Raw genomic sequence first — 20,969 nt, forward strand, 5'->3', positions numbered from 1 at the left:
TAAGCAGGCACAACCTTGTTCAGCTTTTTGCAGATCAGCCAACATCTGCTACTTTCTACCTGTCTACCACCTCCCTTAAGTCAAGCTCAACTCCTGATGCCTTCATATAGGTACATTCTTATCTTTTATTTCACAAACGTACAGAAGCAATTCACTACTTCCTTCTTTTCAGTATGTTCACAACTTCTCAGTCTAGCCAACAATCCCGTATTTTCTAGTTGTCTTCATCCAAGTTGAAGGGCTGCCCCATTTTACTTATCTTTGAGAATCAGTGAATATATCTCTCCTCACTTCTGTATATTTCTACCTCAGCCACTCCATTTTTACGACCCTGCAATCTCATAATTTGGGCTAGAGTTGGGGGTGGCTGGACGGAGCTGAGCGTTTACTGGCTGGATGCCCTTCCTGACATCTATGTGGAGTTCACATCAATTTTTTTTTGTTTTCTTTTGTGCCCTAGGAGAGAAACATCTGCCGCTACCTTGGAATTGAACTCTCAATCTTCCGAGTGGGAGGCGAGTGTCTTCACCGCTAGGCCACCACATCGCTGTATTTCTACCTCAATGACAATCGAACCAAAATATTTTAATGTAATGTATTTGATCTGTTTACAGTAATCATTCACTGGAACAAGTTCAACATTCAAATGAATCAGTTCGGCGTTGCCTGGTTACTACACATAACCAAGGACTGTATGCAGGAGAGCACATGGAGGTAATTCCTGTGCTTTCACCAGCTTTCTCCTCCACAGCTAACCAGAGCATACAGCATACAAACGTGGTTTGTTTATTATGGCTCAGGTTTGACTAATACAAAAGAACGAACTTAATTTCATAAAAATAGTGTAGAGAGACATTCACGTTTCTAGGTTCTATCATATCTTAAGACTTAAAATGGTCACCTAACATCCAAAATGTCATCAAAAAAGCACAACAAAGAATGTTCTTTCTGCGCTAACTCAGAAAGCTCAAACTGCCCAAAGAGCTGCTGATTCTGTTCTACAGAGGAATTATTGTCATCTACACCTCCATAACTATCTGGTTTGACTCTGCAAACAAGCAAGACAGACACAGACTTCAGAGGATAATTAGAAGTGCAGAAAAAACAATGGCTACCAACCAGCCTTCCATCGAAGACCTGTATACTGCATGAGTCAAAAAGAGGGCTGTGAAAATATCTACAGACCCCTCGCATCCTGGACATAAATTGCTTCAACTTCTACCCTCAAAACGACGCTATAGGGCTCTGCACACCAGACCCAAGGACATTTTTCCCCGAATGCCATCACTCTGCTTAACAACTAATTCCCACAACACTGTCATATTACCTACTAAGACTGTATTATCATTATTCTTCTCTTCCTTCCTAGTACCTATCTCTTCCCACTTAAGATTATAACCATGTTGCTTGTATCTTTCCATTTTATATTGTTTTATTTGTTTCCTAGCATAATTTGATTGCTTATTAGTAACCCATGACTATTACTGTTGTATCTTATGATTCTTGATGATTGTATTCTATTTTATTTTTCTTCATGTACACTGAGAGCATATGCACCAAAGACAAATTCCTTGTGTGTCCAATCACACTTGGCCAATAAAGAATTCTGTTCTGTTCTGTACACTGTACTATACTATACTATACTATACTATACTATACTATACTAAACTGTACTGTACTGTACTGTACTGTACTATACTATACTATACTTTCCACCCAATCCAACAATTAGCAAAGCAGTATCCAATATGCACATGCAAAAAAGGTAGTAATGTAACTTCTTCAAAGTCATACCCAAATAGCAATCAAGAAAGATGCGGTGATCGCTACATCGTAATACCTCAGCAATTGGGATCAAAGAGAACCAAAAGCTATCGTACCATCATATCTGCGCCTTTGTTCAAGAGACTCTGTAGCAGAGATGCCACCTTGTGGAGTCTCTTTTCCCTCCCGTATTTCAGAAGGAAAAATCTAGTTTGGCTGGATGTTTATTCACAGGGCAAAAAATAATGGCAAGACAAATCGAAAAGATATTGCAAAGACGAGTAGCAGCCGCCAGCCTGCCTTACTCAGTCAATGTGCAACTGCCAATTGGATGGTGATTTGGCTCTGTTCCTGAGCTTTTTCAGAATGAATAATATATGAAGCCACTCTCTTAAAAGCACGCTCTGAACCGTACCTGCGATATAAGTTCTCCACAAAAATGTACTTTGCGCTGTGAATTGACCGCTCCATCATTCTTATGGGAGAAATCTGCAAATTAAATGCCAAAAGCCATTTAGAAGGACGGACAGGCGGGTGGACAGACAGACGCACAGATTGTTAGCTATTCAAGGGGAGGGGGAGATTAGCTGTTCTGCAGCATCCCCTGGACTACACATTCCTGGTGGAAAAGGGATTTATTCCTTTTATTTATTCCCTTGAAGTTTATTTAACTTCGGCAACGCCTTTACAAAACCAGCAACCTTGATAGGTTTCCATCCTTTCATTCAAGAACTCAAACTGTAAATTCTCTCTCTTCCTATTTTCCCCACATTGACCGGCCAAGGGAGTAGGCTGAAGTGAAGGAGACAGATCCAAAATTACCTATTTAGAATCCATGGCAGAGACCGGATTTGAACCAGGGTCTCCCTATTATCTTTCCAGACTCTTGACTATGAGGGCACACTGGCTCTTAACACAGGTAGTCTTCAACTTGCAACCATTCATTTACTGAAGTTACAACCAGTTTGACCAGTTTTCACGACGACTGCAGCATTCTCATGGTCACGTGATCAAAATTTGGCCACCTGGCAACTGGCATGTATTTGCCACGTCCCAGGGTAGTGGGGTCACCTTTTGCAACCTTCTGACAAGCGAAGTCAATGGGAAAGTCAGACTCGCGTCACAACTGCAAGGATTCACTTATCAAGCGCGGCAAGAAAGGTTGCAAAGTGGGGGCAAAAGGAACTTCACATAACTGCGTAAAAGTTAGTTGCAGGAATGTTGGGGGTCAGTTGTGGTCGTAAGTTGAGGACTACCTACATTGGGATTCTAGTTACTACCTTATAAAACATACCATTGGTTTTGTATGTTGGTCCAACATAGTCAACTGCACGTAAGTCTGTAATGTCATCCCCCACCGGGTTGCATCTTGATACATTAAGCCCTGCCATTGGGGAGAAAACAATAAGACTATATTCAAGGGAGTGGAGTGGAGTGGAAGAAGAGTGGAGTGGAGAGAAGGGGAGGAGAAGGGAAGGGAAGGAAGGGGAGGGGAAGGGAAAGGGGAGAGAAGAGAAGAGAAGAGTTGTTGCAATATTAGGTACATGAGCACACACAGTTCCAAATCCTCCAATATTTATTTAATTTCTTCACCGCAATGGGAAGGATTTACTAAGTTGGTGACACTGGCCACCAACGAAAAATTGTGACTCATATCTTCCTTTGGGCCTAAATGTATTTTTGGTTTCAAAAGTACCAGCACTTAAAATTGAGACCTACTATTTTGTTTTTTAAAAAAAGGCTTGAAACTCATTACCAAATTACCAAAGAGGAAGTACAGCATATGCTTGGAATATCTTATCATAGTGAAACATATCAGCAACCCTATTGGGGAAAAAAAATCTAAATCGTAACTTTTGAATTTAGAGAATCAGTATATTTTCTGGTGTTAGACAAGAGTAGCTCAGTTTTACTTTCTCACTATAATTCAAGGGCTTTCAAGCAGTTAAAAACAATTAATGCGGAAAATAAGTCCAGGAGCTTCATTCTAGCAACTTACCAGAGGATTGTGTCCACGGACATTCCTCCATTTAGATACTGGTTCTGTCAACACCTGCGTTGAAAGTTTTAAAAAATAAATCAGTGCAATACAGAAAACTTTGGTTTACTTCTCTGAACCTACACTAGAGAAACAATCAAGAAATGTAGAAGATTAGCATCTAGTACCCTCAGACAGAAAGCATGCAAAGTATGTAAGCTTCTATATGACTGACTGCTTTGCCAAAGACCAAGATTCTCTTATGTTCTTTCACTACTACGTGAAACCACTAGCCAATAAAATATGTATATTAGTGGTTTTCAACCTGTGGTCTGCAGAACTGGGGGGGGGGGGGGCTGTGATGTCATCATAGGGGGTCCATAAAGGGTTGAAGAAATGCTTGCTTTAAGTCTTGAGGGTCCATGGCCCTGCTCCGTGGCCACAAAAGGTATTTAAAAGGGTTGTGAACAAGGTTGAGAACCACTGATTTGTGATCTTTTCATTGTTTCATTAGCTACGTTTTTGTCTCTGCTGTGTGTTTCTTTCTAATTTTGCAGTGTTGAAAGGAGTTTTGTCTTGATTTATTTATTCAATTAAAAAAACATTTTTTTTAATTTTTGCTACACCTTCTTTAACTTCACTTTCTGAACATCCAGGCAGCCTTTTCAATCCTCCCACTGTTATCTTGTAGAAGTTTTAACACAAGGACTTTCTACAGTGATCCAAGCTGATATTTATCAAGTTTCAGAAGCGATGCAGCAATAGGCAACTTCTGAAATGGGCGTGCAGTGAGACAGAGATGGGTTTAAACCAGGTTCAGTCCACCAGATACTAGTTAGCAACTGAGTCCACTTTTTTTCCAAAGACAAGGTATGGATTACGAAGCAAAATGCCATCCAAACTATAACAGGCCCTTTTATTATAGTTTATAAAGCTGCAGCCTGTTTTCACCAAGACTTTTTGGGCGCTATGGATTTTGTGGAACTGAGTTTTACAAATGAATCATTTTATGATGTTTTTGTAATCTGCCCTGAAGCATTGAAAGTGAGTCATATATTCAAGTGGGGGGGAACAACATTTCTGGAACTCTCTCTATATAAAATATATATAAAATATTTATATATAATTTTTTTTCATAGGGCAGGAATGTCACTAAACATGTGAACCGTAATCCTGATCCTATTTGTTTTCAATCACATGAAACACCCTTAGGATATGAACAAACTCAAGGAGCCGCCATGCTGCTTCACCTCAATGCCAGTGTTTTTAGCGAAATAATCCAGGCAGGTTGTTTTCCCGCTAGCAATGTTCCCCTCGATGCAGATCTGATGAAAACAGAAGGAAAGAACGAAATCCCTGATTAAGGCTGGAGCGTGATGAAATGACAACAGGTGAACAAGCTTAATGGTGTGATGCTCAAATTCGGCGGAAAGTTAGAACTCTTTCAATTTGAAAAAATCTAGAAAAATCGAGCGAGCATGAACTATCGGTTTCCAATCACTGCAATTAGGATATCAATACAGGACTTCTCCTATTCTTCCCATCTGCAGACTGTATGCCCCAATTCTTTTTAAAACGTACTACATATATATTGTTGTTATTCTCCTGTATGGTATCCAACAAAAAGATTTGCAAGACTGCATTCAGAAATGCATAGCGATTGTTTTCATTACTATCTCATTAATGCAGTATATATTGGGGGTGGGGGTGGGGGTTTGTTCATACTTACAACTGTCTTCTTTTTTTCTCCATTGGCCAGGCGCTTATCTGTAAAAGAAAACAAAGGCATTCAGCTGGAAGAGTAATTGGTGCTGGTAATCAGTTGAAATATTAGTAATGCTACAAAGGAAAGGGCACTATAGTATTAAGGCTATTTTATGCCCAAATATGGAAGACTACAGAAACAGCAATCATGGAGGAATGGGTTGTGAAGATAGCAGAAATGGCTAAATTACCTTGTTTTAATTGTTAATTCTGACAGTCTAAATTTGAATCTAGACAAGAACTTGTTTAAGGAGAAAACTACAATGACTTTTGTTTAAAAGAACTGGAAACCGCTTATGGACTTTTTGATCATATGAATAAAAATGATCTGATGATTTCTGGATGTCTTGATTAGAATGGTTTGTCTAGGGCAGTGTTTCTCAAACTTGGCGACTTTAAGTCCTGTGGACTTCAACTCCCAGAATCCCCCAGCCAGCATAGCTGGCTGGGGAATTCTGGGAGTTGAAGTCCACAGGACTTAAAGTCACCAAGTTTGAGAAACACTGGTCTAGGGGAAGAAAGGAACTATGACATGCAATACGGGAGGGAGGAAATGGTCATCATTATATTTGCAACTACTGCAAAGAATCAAATTTGCTTAAAGGTAAAAGGTTCCCTTCGAACATATGCACTAGTCGTTCCCACCTCTAGAGGGCGGTGCTCATTTCCATTTCAAAGCCGAAGAGCCAGCACTGTCTGAAGATGTCTCCGTGGTCATGTGGCCGGCATGACTAAACGCCGAAGGTGCACGGAACGCTGGAACCTTCGCAGCAAAGGTGGTTCCTATTTTTCTACTTGCATTTTTACATGCTTTCGAACTGCTAGGTTGGCAGAATCTGGGACAAGTAATGGAAGCTCAGTCCATAGGGATTCGAACTGCTGAACTTTCTGATCGACAAGCTCGGCGTCTTAGCTTTCTTTCTTGCTATTCTTCTGTTTTCCTTTTACCCTCTGCTATTTCTTCTTCTATTTTTCAGTCATTTCTTTAAAACCTTTGTGAAATCTTCTTTTAATATCAATTATTTAAATGAAGATGATCAAGTATACGAGATCGAACAGCCTTGCCAGAATCCTAATCAACATTACCACTCATGGCAGAATTGAATTGCAGGACGTGCCATCAAGGTCACTTAATTTGTTCCTTGCAAGTTTCACACGTCATACTAAGCCATGAGATGGCTTGGTTGGTAAACATGATGTGCAAATCCAGCCAATGCAAGCTAGAATTAAACAATTATTTTAGCGCAACTTGTGAAAGAAAATGTCAAAGGTCTTTTCCGTTGCTGGATAGAGAAGGTAAAGGCAGGAGAGGGGTAGTGTGAGTGCAGGTGCCACCAACACACCTGCACAGCACTCCTCACCACACCGGATGCAGACACAAGAGGTACAGGAAGGAAAAGGTAAGATTGTGTAACAGGACCAGGAGTCTTTTGCATCAAAGCAAGGACCAACTGACATATTTACTGAGGAAACAAGAAGAGCCAAGATCACAGACTAGACCCAGCTCAATGTCTTTGTCAAATGTTGGCATCTTGTCTGCCATTCAACTCTTATTTCACAGGCCTGATTTCATGCTGGATCCTCATTAAGTCCAGACCTGGGACACTTTCAAGATGAATACACTGACCATGACATAAGCTTTTGTGCATCAACCTCAGATATGCAGATGATACCAACCTGATGGCAGAAAGTGAGGAGGAACTAAAGAACCTCTTGATGCGGTGAAGGAGGAGAGTGCAAAAGTTGGCTTGAAACTCAACATTAAGAAAACTAAGATCATGGCATCTGGCCCTCTCAATTCCTGGCAAATAGCTGGGGAAGAAATGGAAGCAGTGACAGATTTTATTTTCCTGGACTCCAAGATAAACCGCAGATGGGGACTGCAGCCAAGAAATTAAAAGAAGCTTGCTCCTAGGGAGGAAAGCTATGGCAAATCTAGAGAGCACCCTAAAAAGCAGAGACATCACCCTGCCAACAAATGTGTGTATAGTCAAGGCTATAGTTTTCCCAGTTGCAACGTATGGCTGTGAAAGTTGGACCATAAGAAAGGCTGAGCGTCAAAGAATGGAGACCTTTGAACTATGGTGCTGGAGAAGACTCCTGCAAGTCCCCTGGACTGCAAGGCAATCAAACCGGTCAGTCCTAGAGGAGATCAACCCTGACTGCTCCTTAGAAAGTCAGATCCTGAAGAGGAAACTCAAATACTTTGGCCACCTAATGAGAAGGACGGACTCCCTGGAGAAGAGCCTCATGCTGGGAACGATTGAGGACAAAAGGAGATGACAGAGAATGAAGTGGCTGGATGGAGTCACTGAAGCAGCCTCCAGAGGATGGTAGAGGACAGGAAGGCCTGGAGGAACATTGTCTATGGGGTCGCAGTGGGTCAGAAAGGACTTAGCAACTGACAACAAGCTTCTGTGCATCATAAGCCACTTCAGCAAAGTCAAGTTATCACAAACATACATACACACACCAAAAAATAGAAACAAACAGTAAAGAAATGTCCCAGACTCTTCTCAGATAATAGAAATTTCAGCTTTCCAATTGAAGGGGTATTGAAACACTATTAGTTCATTTAGTGAATTAAGTAAACCCAGGCAATTTACGCTTCTATTCCCACGTGGTTTTAGCCCTTTCCAAGCCACGTTTTTGAACAAAACCAAGGCGAATCTCCGAGCAACCTGAACTGCCATAGCTGGCTGGAGAATGCTGGGAGTTGGAAGTCCACAAGTCTTAAAGTTGCCAAGTTTGAAGACATCTGGTATAGAGTCTGCTTGAGTGAGGGGTTGGACTAGATGACCTACAAGGTCCCTTCCAGCTCTGTTAATCTGTGTGAGCTCAACCCTGGGATCGTTTGCACCTTCCGACGGGCAGCAGCCCAGAAGTCTGGCCAGCCCCGCGCCCCCCCACTCCCAATCCCATCCCGGGAAGGACCCCAAGCCAAGCCAGGCCGAACATACAAGAGGCGTGCTGGGAAGACCCGGCCATGGGGTAGCGTGGATCCCTCGGCGGCGCAGGGCGACGGAGCTCCGAGCAGCCGGTTATGCAACGAGAGGAAGACGAGAGAGGCCCAGCCGCCCAGAGCTGCAAGCCAGGCAGCCAGGGACGGGGACGGAGCGATAGCACCCACCACATCGCCCATGTCAGGCGGTGCGGGGACTCCCGCAGGAACCGAAGGGCGGCCGCGTTTGCAAAAGCAGGAAAGGGCAGCTGCCCGGGCCGATGACCCGCTTCCTTTCGCCGCTGCAAGCAGCCGCGATCGCAAACGCCGCGCGTCCCGGGCGCGATTCCAGCAGCTGCGCTTTGCAACGGCGAAAGGGGGGAAAAGGAGAGACGCGCAGCTGCGATCCGCGTCAGCTGGCCGCGGCTTTCCCAGATTGGGCAGGGGGTGCTGGGAGTTGTAGTTCAAGTCTTCTAGCCTGGTGGACTAGCAGGGGTTGCAAGCGAATAGAATAGGATAGAATGGGAATATAATACAATAGACCAGAAAATATAGAATAGAACAGAATAAAACAGAATAAAACAGAATAGAATAGAATAGAATAGAATACAATACAATACAATACAATACAATACAATAGGACTAGGTCTAGGAATGGAATGGAATGGAATAGACTAGGACTAGGACAGGACTGGACTGGACTGGACTAGACTAGACTAGACTAGAATAGAATAGACTAGAATAGACTAGAACAGAACAGAACAACAGAATTCTTTACTGGCCAAGTGTGATTGGACACACGAGGAATTTGTCTTTGGTGTAGATGCTCTCAGTGTACATAAAAAGACAAGATACGTCCGTCCAGAATCAACACTTAATGATAGTCATAGGGTACAAATAAGCAATAGGAAACCATCGATATCAATATAAATCGTAAGGATACAAGCCACAAAGTTACCGTCCTGCAGTCATAAGGGAGAGAAGATGAGTGATAGGAATGACAAGAAGACTAATAGTAATTATAATGTGAATAGTTTGACAGTGGTGTGTCCAGTTGTCTTGGTGTGCAGTGCTCTATAGCGTTGTTTTGAGGGCGTGTTTTGTTCTTAATCAGTTGCAGGCGGATGGGTGTGATTCAGTTCGAAACTTTGCATCTAGCATTCGTACCATCCGCTAAGCATAAGTGAGGTCAGCCTGCTCGCACATCCCATGATTCTGGGTATTATAGAAGCAGGGGGGGGGAGTGAATTTGGTAAACTGGTTAAGTGGATTGTGGGAAGGTAGCAAGGCAAGGGGCTCAATGATGGCTTGAGGGCTAGCTGCTTTCTTTCAATCCAGCCTTCCTCTCAAGGGGGTTGATTTGGAAGAGATTTAAATGAGAGGGTGAAGGCAAACCAAGTTGTCAATGAAATAATAAAGAATCATGTGATTCACAAAAATGCTGAAATCAAGCCAGTTGTTATATAGCTTAGTATGATGGATTTGTTAACCATCATAATGGTCTCAGAGAATGAAGAATCAGATAACGGGGAGCTTTCAAAAAGAGACTAGACAGCCATCTGCCAGAAATGGTATGGGCTCTCCCGCTAGAGCAGGGGGTTGGACTAGATGACCTACAAGATCCCTTCCTATTCTCTTCTCTTCTCTTCACTGGACAAGGAAATGTTGTGGACAGGAACTCGCACTCTTATTGCCGTAAGGTTGAACATTGCAACACACTGTATGTGGGGCTCAGAAGCTCTCATATACAAGGCAATGATCAAACTACAACAGGTAGTCCTCAACTCATGACCGAATCAAGCCCAAAAGTTATGTTGCTACATGAAAAATTAAGTGTTCGGTGAGTTTTGCCTATCTGAAGATTTTTCTTGCCACATTTGTTAAGTGAATCACTGCAAGTTGTTAAATGAGTGACACGATTGTTAAGTGAGTTGGCTTCCCCATTGACTTTGCTTGTCAGAAGCTTGCAAAAGATGATCCCATGACACTGCAACCGTCATAAATATGAACCAGCTGCCAAGAGTCCAAATGTAATTGGTCTGACCACAGGGATGCTGCCACGGTCATAAGTGTGAAAATTGGTCATATGTGGTCACTTTTTTCAGTGCCGTTGTAACTCTGAACAGTCACTAAGTGAACTGTTGTGAGTCGAGGACTACCTGTAGTAGAGCCTATTTCACAACTGCAGGAGAATGCCACTTTGCAATCACTACACTGGTCCCTGTGATCAAAAAATTCCAGAATGTACAGCGTGAAGCCTGCCAAAGAAGCTTCATGCAGTCCATTAGCATTTTTTGAAAAGCAATTCATTGTCATCAAATGTCACAACTAGCTAACTTTTTAAAGCCACTTCTGCCTGAAAGACATGCCAAGAACTACTTCAAGGCCTCACCCAGGATGCCAGCTCCATCACTGCCTCTGCCTTGCTAGCCGTCAAATAGCTGATTGGCACGCCAGGTCTCCCTCTGTGACCTGCAATTAATTCTCATGTATCAACGTGGCCTTTTCACTCTACGAGTGGTCCCAGCCTGCCCTCCAGCAACACATTAAATTAGGATTTTGTCATCCTCCAGGAGTATTGGGAGGAGGACTTGCAAAATTGCCCACTCTTCCATCGCCATGGAAACCACACGAGAAATAATGGATATAAATTACAGAGGTTAAGAAAAAAAAATCCTGATGGGAACAGTAACAAGAGTGGAACAGTCAGTCTATGGAAGAGAAACAGCTCTGGAGATTTGGACAAAGAGACCAGACAGCCCTTTCTCAAGATAATGGATTTGGTTTTCCTCTGCAGGGCAGAGGGTTGAGCTAAATGACCTTATGGTCCCTTGCAGCTACACAGTTCAACAATTATGAAAGAGGAACGGGAGCAGAAGACAGATCTTCTCAGCAGCTGCTCCAGCATTGTGGGACATGCTACCCACCAAATTAAACTTACCCTTTTCCCTTTGGCATTCTGGAAAACCTCCCTTTTACACTGCCATTTTGAGTTTTAGTATAAATTGTTCTTTTGCTTCCCTGTTACCCTTCCATAATCAAGATTAGATACAGTAATGTAAGCATTGTGTAAATAAATAATTGGAACAAAATTCCTAAGTCATGCAAAAAAACAATTCCAGGTGGAAGATTGAAGCAAAATGTTCAACCACTAATAACAACAGTCAAGAAGCACAATAAATATTTGAGTCTAAGCAAAAAAGAATCAACATCCTGGTGTTTCAAAGAGCTACTTTTATCTCAGAGCTGTAAGTAAGAAGGTTCTTGCTAAATTATTTCCTGTTGCAATACCGGAATTCCTTTAGCAAAGCTCATCGTAATTTTGGACCAGAAAAAGGCTGGTGAAGTCTGATTGGTACAAGCCATGATGGTGACATTAATCATGGTTTAAAAGCCACTTGAAGTGGGGTCACATGCAACACTTTTGAAGCTTGAATTAAAACACTATCTTATGTTTTAGCATAACCCCTGAATCTAGCCAGTGTAATCTGCAAGTCACATTTTCTATTTAATGCAGGAATGAGGCTTCAACCTGGGATTATTTCTTATTCAATAAATTGTAAGCCACCCAGAATGATGTATAAGAGGCTGTATAAATTTATTATATAAATGAAAAACCACTCGTCAACTCATATCTCCAGCATCTTTGCAGAAGACACCTTTGTCACTCAAAGTTCTTCCAAAATAAAGTTTTGAGAATGTATGCTCCACACTCATTATTTAACCAAGGACACCTTTTTAATGGATCCCAAAGTCTCTTACTAATCGATCTGACCAATACGATTAGTCTAAAATAAGGAAGAATTAATAACAGCCTCTCAAATAAGCATCCATAAAAAATTCCCTGCAGCTCTGCATTACTTATTTATACTTTCATTGATTATAATTCAATCCTGACAGTGGTCCAAGGTGCCCCAAAGGGACTTCAAAGCTCCATGTCTCACAGCCCTACCTAGCCAGGATTAAACTAACCATGGTTTATTCAACTCCTCAGATTTTTTCCAAGCTTATAAACGATGGGGAAAGCTGAAACTGGATCAAAAGGTCTCTTTTCCCACCTCACACGAGGTCAAAAGGTGGGCTGGTTTGTGGCTTCCTTGTCGCAGGCCCCCTGCAAGGTAGACCATCTAGTACAGGTCTCCTGTGTGAGCAGGGGGTTGGACTAGATGACCTTCAAGGTCCCTTCTAACTCTGTTGCTGTTACTTTAATCGATAGAGACACAAAGAGATGCTCAAGTCCACTTGGGAGGGGGGGTCATTTCTCTCCCCATTTTCTCCCCCCCCCCTCATCTTTCTCCTCACAACCGCCTTGTGAGGTAGGCTGTCCTGGAAACAGAGGGAGGGAAGGAGGGGGCTGCTCAACTCCCTCCCCACCAGTCCCAATTTCTACTTTCATTCCCTCCCCCCAGCTCGAAGGGATTCCAACAGTCCGGCCGGGTAGGCCGGCCAAACCGTCCCGAGGCGGCGTGGGGGAAGTTCTCGGCGTCCTCGCCCTCCGGCCGTCAACCGGCGCCCCTTCCGGCACCGCCCGCCGCCTCGCAGCGCCGCCGCCATGGTGAAGGTGGAGGTGGATCGGCAGTTCCCGCGCTCCGTGGGCGGCATCCTCAAGGCGGCCCGCATGGTACGTCGAGGCTCGAAGGGGCCTCTGAGCTTGTGCAGAGCGCCTCCCTGGCCAGGCCCCGCGGGGCCTCTCACGGCTGGATCCCCCAGCGGGGAAGGTGGGCTGGGTGGCCGCTCTGAGCGTCTCCTCCATTGCTTCTTCCTGCCCCTTTCCTTTCTTTCTCCCTCTCAGCTCCTTTCCCCTTTTTTCTCCTCCATCCTTTTCCTTTCTTTTCTTTTCTCCTCCTTTCCCTTCTTTCTTTTCTTTCTCCTTCTCAACTCCTTTCCCCTTTTTCTTCTCCTTTCCTCTTTTCTCCTCCTTTCTCCCTCTCAACTCCTTTCCCCTTTCCCCTCCATCCTTCTTTCTTTCCTTTCTTCTCTCCTGTCTCCCTCCTTTCTTCTTTCTCCCTCTCAACTCCTTTCCCTTCTTTCCCCTCCATCCTTCTTTCTTTCCTTTCTTCTCCTGTCTTCTCTTTCCCCTTCTTTCTTTCTTTCTCCGTCTCAGCTCCTCTTCCCTTTTTCTCCTCCATCCTTCTTTCTCCATTCCTTTCTTTCCCGTCTTCTTCCTTTTTTCATCTTATTTCTCCTTTTCGTCTTCGTCTTTCTTCTTTCTCCTCCTGTCTCTGTTGCCATCTTACTACTTCTTTCTACATCTTTTTCTCCTGTGTCCTATTCTTTCTTCTCCTGCCTTCTTCTCTCTTTCTTTCTCTTTTCCCCTCTTTCTGATCTTTTTTCACCTTTCTCCTTTTTTCTGTTCCTCATTTTTTTTCCTTCTTATTCTTTTCTATTTTCTTTTTCTCCTCCCCTTCTCATCTCTTTCCTTTTCTTCCACCTTCTCCTCCTTATATATATCATAGAAATCCCTCCCAAATAACTTTTAGTGTCACATCAGGGCAATGTCTGTCTTTGCATAACATATGGAACACAGTAGCTGAATTGAACTGCTTTCCTCTACACATTGATACTGCACATGTGAAAAATATATATGAAATATATAATATGAAGGTATGTGAAATAATGCAAACAAAATGCAGTTATTCCCAGTGTTAAACAGTGGGCTCAGGAAATGTGTTTTTTTGAAACACATTTCAAAAAATGTGTTTACTGTTTTTTGAAAAAGCGATTTCCTTTGTTTCCCTTTTCCCTTTGTTGTTGTCTTTTTGGCTTTTGTGTATCTTGTTATGAAATAAAATATAAAAAGTAATAAACAGAACAATGGTTAACCTAATAATGATGTAAAACTGAAAGGGAAAAAATGGATTCATACAATATTAACATGTTAGGTAGTACACTACCCAGAATTACATTTAGTGAGATGAGTGACCATATCAATTGACTAAATAAATGAAATAAGTACAGAATGAGCTCATTCACTTAACATATTCATGCATAGACTTTACAGAAACATATTGCTCCATTTATTCATTATAAGACATTTTTTTAAAAATTCAGTGTTTGACTTGCAGGGTAATGAACCATTCATATTCATTCCAAAACTCTGGGTTCACACACCAACTCTATCCCAGAAACTAACCAAGGTCCAACAAGCCATATTGCTAGGTTTGTAACTGAGTAGGCATCTTGTATGAATACTTGTCATCTCCCTTGATCCATACAGTGGTTGTCCAGGGCCATCCAGGGGGAATTTTAAATCTGCCTTTCCCAACCAGAAATAATCTAGGTTCATTGGACTACAGTAGCCATACTCCTTAGCCCCAGGAAAAAGAAAAAGACACTTTTCTGTCTTTAAAAGACTAACACATCAGGATAAAGGATGCTAAGTTGTTTCCAAGTATTTTCTATGGTTCCTACGGTGATGTGAAATGATGATTCTCTCCCAGGTGCACATCTTGCATTCTCAAAGCCCTTTTTCCCCCTTTTTCGTGCTGTAAATTTGTTCTTTTTCGCTTCTTTAAAGTCTGTTTCTCTCTCCCTCTCTCCGTAAATATACATTCACACCCACTACAGACTTAACAGTTGCATTTTGCACATTTTAAATTCTAACCTCGGCTGGTTTGTGCCTGTATATATGTTGTGCAAATCCAGCTTATACTTTATGATTTACTGATCAGGCAAACAAGAAAGTGAATTAATCCAATAACCAAATAAAGGATGGAATGCAAACCCAGCCACTATTTCGTAATACCTCTCAGCAAACTTAACTTCTATTTCAGGAAGTTGTGCCTTGTTTTGGCTGTTTGCTTTGATCAATAAAATGAAACTGAAATGAAAGCTCTAAACTCTCGGGTTATAGTTTCTGCTAGTGTGTTTCACATGGAAACTTGTGTGCAAGACAATCTGTCCTTGTCACAACCTTGGTCTGCTTTAGCTAGAATTCCAAAGAAATGTGTCGCATTTCTTTTCGCAAAATTTCATAGCTTTGTGTTTTATTATTTTAACATGTCAAGTAAAAAGTTTAGCAATCTGCTGTCTTTGCAGGATGTCTTGTAAATTATTATACCAATTTCTCCCTTGCAGCTTGTAGCTTTTATGGCAATCATCACTTTTGTGGTTAAAAGATCTCACGAAGCCTTCCTAGCCCTTGTCATCATGGAACTTGTCATTACGTTTTTATTCTATTTACTCTATCTACTGAAGTTGGATGCAAAGCTAACGTTCATGTTTTGGCCTTTGGCTGTAAGTATAATTTTTTACAAAAACTGCTTTGTGTACACATTCTGTAAAGATAGATGTCAGATTAATACTTAATGTATCCAGTCATATTCCTGGAAAAATAGGCTAATTATAGAAAGACTTCCACTGTTTTATATAGCTTGATCTCTGGATGTAGGGCTGATTCATTTGTGTGTGTGTGTGTGTTCTTTTATTCATTCATTTTAAATGCTTCTGATTATGCTTCATTTAACATTATGAAATTACTGATGTTACTGATATTACTTATGAATTGTGTACCTAATGTTGATAATTCTTAGGATTATATTTAGCTGACTAGTTTCATTGAGTGAAGAGCATTAATCCACCAGACCATTTCAGATTATCTTTCTTCTACTCTTCTGTCTTTACAAACCAACGTATTTTCTTTTCTAAGTAAGTACTTAGTAAGAAGTAAAAGAAGTCAAAAGTAAAAGTAAAAACACAGAATAAAGTAGTACTGAAAGGAGTATTGAAAAATGTGAACATACTCGATATGGAAACAAGAGCTTAAATTTGATGAATGATTTAGGGCAAGGCCTGAAACATGGTCATTCTTCAAAAAACGTTTACTTCTCAACCACGTTATATTATATTTAAGATGCTTTAGTCATACTTTAAGGGCTCAGTGGCTAAGACGTTGAGCTTGTCGATCAGAAAAGTCGGCAGTTCGGTTCGATTCCCTAGCACTGCGTAATGGAGTGAGTTCCCGTTACTTGTCCCAGCTTTTGCCAACCTAGCAGTTCAAAGGAACTAAAAATGCAAGTAGAAAAATAGGAACCATCTTTGGTGGGAAATTAACAGCGTTCCGTGCGCCTTCGGCATTTAGTCATGCCGGCCACATGATCACAGAGACGTTTTCAGACAGCGCTGGCTCTTTGCCTTTGAAACGGAGATGAGTACAGCCCGTTAGAGTCAGGAACAACTAGCACATATGTGCGAGGGGAACCTTTCACCTTTAGATATCCTTTAAATATATTGGCTATCATTTTTATTAGCTACAATGATACAGATTTTGTTCAATAAAAAGCATCTCAGACTTAAAACACTGCTTATCTTCTGTTTGAGGCAGTACTTATAAAATGTTACTGGTGTTACTGCATTAAGCATTTGATTACTCATCCTTCACATTTTTTAATGATCTCAAGATGACTCAAAATCATTTTTCCATGGAGCTTTAACTTCTACCCATTGCAAAAATAATTCCTTCTCAGCAATTATATTGAAGGCCAGCCAACAAAAGCTTCACATTATAGACTTTTATAAGCACTCTTTTCTTGGATGTTGCTTTTGTTTTACAAAGCAAAAGAATATTGATGCAATAGAAACCTTTTTATCAGTTATCAGGAGGATGTCAGTTCAATCCTAGGTAGAGGCAGATATTTCTCTCTCTGGGCACAATGAGAATATATCTGCTGAAACGGGGCATCCAGCCAGTAAACACCAGTCACTTGCCCAAGACTCCACCCCGCAAGGGATTATGAGGTCTTTAAAAGAAGAAGAAGATGATGATGATGATAAACATTTTTATCAGATATGCAGACCTGGGATCTTAGTATTCCCATTTCAACTAGCTCCTCCAACAGCTGATTTAAGGCACTGTATTATAAATGGGCACTAACTAGTTTAATTATAGTACGATTGTTGACATTTGCACCTGCCTTTTATTTTTGATAAGACCTTGTGAGGTTTGCTTGGTATCAGTTGGTTGACTCAAGAGAAAAGCCACCCACCTGTTCTTGGATCTGGAGACAGTATTCTTTGCTTTGTTTTTCAGGATGCTTTCAATTCCTTGGTGGCAGCACTATTTCTCATCATTGTGGGCCTGTGTGCAACCATCATAAAGACCAACAAGGAAACATTAATTGGAGGTGTAAGTAAGACATCTGTACTAGCAGTACGGTGTGAAATTAGCTGGGCACAATCTGGAGGGTATCTGCAGGCCAGGTGGCCACAAATACCTGTGGAAGGGTATCTGGAGAACAGGTTTGGTCCTTAATGTAAGGGTTGCATCCCAAAAATGCAAATAAGAACACTATTGAGCTGGGAAGTTCATTTCCTACATGTCCTAATACAGGTAGCTCTCGACTTACAACAGTTTATTTAGTGACAGTTCAAAGTTACAGCAGCATTGGAAAAAATGACTTACGACAGTTTTTCACACTTAAAATGGTCACAGCATCCCCATGGTCATCCGATCAAACGCCAGACACCTGGCAACTGGCATGTATTTATGACGGTTGCAATATCCGCAACAGGGATGAAATTCAGCAGGTTCTGGAGAACTGGTAGCGGAAATTTTGAGTAGTTCGGAGAACCGGCAAATACCACCTCTGGCTGGCCCACAATGGGGAATGGAGATTTTGCTATATCCTTCCCCTCCACCCCCAACCAAGCCACCACATAACCGGTAGTTAAAAAAAAAATTGAATTTCACCACTGGTCCAGAGGTCATGTGATCACCTTTTGTGACTTTCTAACAAGCAGACCCAACAGAGAAGCCAGATTTACATAGCAACGTAGCAGTTAGTTAGTATCACTAACTTAACAACTGCAGTGGTTCACTTAACAACGTTGGCAAGAAAGGTCGTAACAAAGGGGACAACTTAACAACTGCCTTGCTTAGCAACAGAAAATTTTGGCTCTATTAGGGTAGTAAGTCGAGGACTACCTGTAATATAAGCTCCTGGTTTTTCAACGAAGTCTACAATTTTACTTATCCAATACTCAGTAAGAACCAAGGAAACTTATTAAATATAACTTTATATGCTTGCTAAGCTATCCTGTCTTTGGAAGCTTTTCTCCTGATTTAAAACAAAATAGCAATAGCACTTAGACTTATATATCGCTTCACAGCCTCCTCTAAGCGGTTTACAGAGTCAGCCTCTTGCCCCCAACAATTTGGGTCTTGATTTTACCCAAAATGGAAGACTGAGTCAACCTTGAGCCTGGTGAAATTTGAACTGCTAAATTGCAAGCAGCCAATAGTCAGCAGAAGTAGCCTGCAGTACTGCACTCTAACTACTGTGCCACTGGGGCTCAAATAAAGCAGGGAGTGGCATTGCACTGGCAAGTTTGATAGTTATATTGTCCAACTTATTACCAAAGAATGAGAAAGACTTGGGTAGCATCTTTTCCAGCTAACATATTTTGTTAACGGGAATAAGTTCTCATGCAGTTTTTTTTTTACCTTTTAATAAAATCTGTGAATTGGGGAAGGCATTACCAAACTTGATTTTTGTTACCATAAATTAATGTGACTCTTCCAATAGTAACAATTTACCAGGATCTCCCCCATATACTGCAATTTTACTTAACTCACATTTCATATTTGAAAGAGAACACTATAGTATATTTCTAGGCCATTAGCAATTGCCACTTCTCAAAATCTGCCAAAAATATATTGCATTTACTTGAAAGGGAGATTTTTTTTTTATTTCCTTGGTTTATCTTTAAAATGGGAAGCTTGTTTTACATTTGCTGAGAACCCAATAAAAGGAAGCAAGTTTTTTTAGAATATGAGGTACAAACGTTTTTCCAGAGTTTAAAAAATATTGTAAATATTTAGAAGTGTCACAAAACCAAATTCTGATCTATATACTACCCCTTAGATGTTACTAGTGATTCTGTATTTTTCATTTTTGTGTGGAATCTGAACCTTTTGTTTTCTTTTTTTACAGGTATTCTGTTTGATACTTTGCATCCTTTGTGTAGTAGATGCTGCTTTAATCCTGAAAAAAGTTACTTTTCATAAGTAATAAGGCACGGTATCCAAAAATAGAATGGCCAAAGCAGCCAAATAAACTATAGATGCTACTTTAATCCTGAAAAAAGTTACTTTTCATAAGTAATAAGGCACGGTATCCAAAAATAGAATGGCCAAAGCAGCCAAATAAACTATAGATGTTACTTTAATCCTGAAAAAAGTTACTTTTCATAAGTAATAAGGCACGGTATCCAAAAATAGAATGGCCAAAGCAGCCAAATAAATGATATCAAACAGCCATTCCTAATGTAACTTTTTACAAATATGTTGGACTAGAGCTCCCATCATCCACAACCAATGCATAAAGCACTTTATTGTGTGCAGCTGGGGAAAAAATCCCAGCAGGTCATCAGATTGGGAAAGCTGTTATAATCCATTTTAAAAGCCTACTCTTTGTCACACTATCTCTCTATTTCCTGAAAGCTTTAGATTCCAGTTGAGTCAGTAGACCTTTATTAAATCCTATTGATTTCAAAAGGCAAAATTAAGCACATGTTTTAACCCTATCAAATTACATGTGATTTTAAATCCTTTACTTGACGGGGGATTTTTATGCCTTTAGTTTAAACTGCGGCTAGAATTTGACTACTGCATACTTTGTCAAATTAGTTCCTTTATTTAACAACATAAACAACCGTTGATTAAAAAAAATACCTTGTGTTTTAGAAAACAGCTGGTTTTTTTTTTACCATATAACATTATAAATGATTACGGGGTATATTTTCTTGAACTGGTTTGTATTAAATCTTAAATGTTTTTAATTAAAATGGTTTACCTGTGATAATATTAGAGCTCCTAGTATTTATTGCATGTATTTTCCCCCATCAGATTTTTTTTTTTTTAAAAAAATGTTAATCTTTTAACAAAATTCCATCTTAAGAAGCCACCACCATTGACTATGCTGTTTGTAATAGCAGAATACTGAGTTGACCCAATGTGCTGGACTAATATGGGGGCGGTTTAGTCACACACACACGCACACACCAGTCCTTCCAGTTAAACGTTCAGCCTCTGGCCATTAGTTAGCATGTTGCACAAATGCAGACACCCACTTACCACTTGGCAAATCTTAGCAGAGCACTCAAAAAGAGGAAGTCAGTCAGAAAAACCTTTTAGACTATTGTCTGACAGTGCAGAGTGGAGATGTAGTAGTAAGTACCATTGTTCTGACCCAGCTCCCCAAACACGACAAACCCTCTGATGTGAACTCAAAAGATTCCTTTATTAGGAATGCCGGCACTCCCGGCAAAACGTTTCTCTTTCAGGCTAACAAGTCTGTCTGGCAGAGAGATGAATAGTTATCTGCCACACTTATTCATCTCCATCCCCCGCCTTTAATCCCAAAAGCTAGGGTGGAGCTTTGCTAGCAGCAGTGGCTCTTCTGTCCCAAGGACCGGTCTATAGATTTCCACTGCTCTCCTCTCCTCTGCCTTCTGTGCAGCCACCTGTTAGGCACTGGACCCAGCTGTTCCTCATCTTCTTCATCAACTACCTCCAAACCTGGG

The 20,969-nt window shown here is 41.1% G+C and overlaps 2 protein-coding genes across 8 annotated transcripts in view; one reads left to right on the forward strand and one right to left on the reverse strand.

The window, feature by feature from the left end:
* The window catches only part of TK2 (thymidine kinase 2), a 53,770-nt gene extending 44,951 nt beyond the window's left edge, over positions 1-8,819 (reverse strand). For 3 of the 7 annotated variants that reach the window (XM_081963067.1, XM_081963069.1, XM_081963068.1), the window contains exons 1-6: positions 8,467-8,818; positions 5,472-5,509; positions 4,993-5,067; positions 3,764-3,817; positions 3,059-3,148; positions 2,180-2,253 (exon numbers count right to left, since the gene is read on the reverse strand). In XM_081963067.1, coding sequence (XP_081819193.1) covers positions 2,180-2,253; positions 3,059-3,148; positions 3,764-3,817; positions 4,993-5,067; positions 5,472-5,509; positions 8,467-8,641 — 506 coding nt within the window. In that variant the 5' untranslated portion in view covers positions 8,642-8,818. Of the gene's footprint in view, positions 1-2,179; positions 2,254-3,058; positions 3,149-3,763; positions 3,818-4,992; positions 5,068-5,471; positions 5,510-8,466 lie in introns of all 7 variants that reach the window. The other 4 variants (XR_014176222.1, XR_014176223.1, XM_081963066.1 and 1 more) reach the window with 3 other exon arrangements.
* A 3,937-nt stretch (positions 8,820-12,756) lies between these two features.
* Positions 12,757-20,242, forward strand: CKLF (chemokine like factor). Its single transcript, XM_081962910.1, has 4 exons — positions 12,757-13,068; positions 15,525-15,683; positions 17,476-17,571; positions 19,379-20,242. The coding sequence occupies exons 1-4, from the start codon at positions 13,000-13,002 to the stop codon at positions 19,454-19,456; spliced, it is 402 nt and encodes a 133-aa protein (XP_081819036.1). The 5' UTR covers positions 12,757-12,999; the 3' UTR covers positions 19,457-20,242.
* Positions 20,243-20,969: the final 727 nt, after the last annotated feature.

This window comes from Natrix helvetica (genome assembly GCF_964273705.1).
Source record: "Natrix helvetica genome assembly, chromosome: 10".
Taxonomy (NCBI): Eukaryota; Metazoa; Chordata; class Lepidosauria; order Squamata; family Natricidae; genus Natrix; species Natrix helvetica.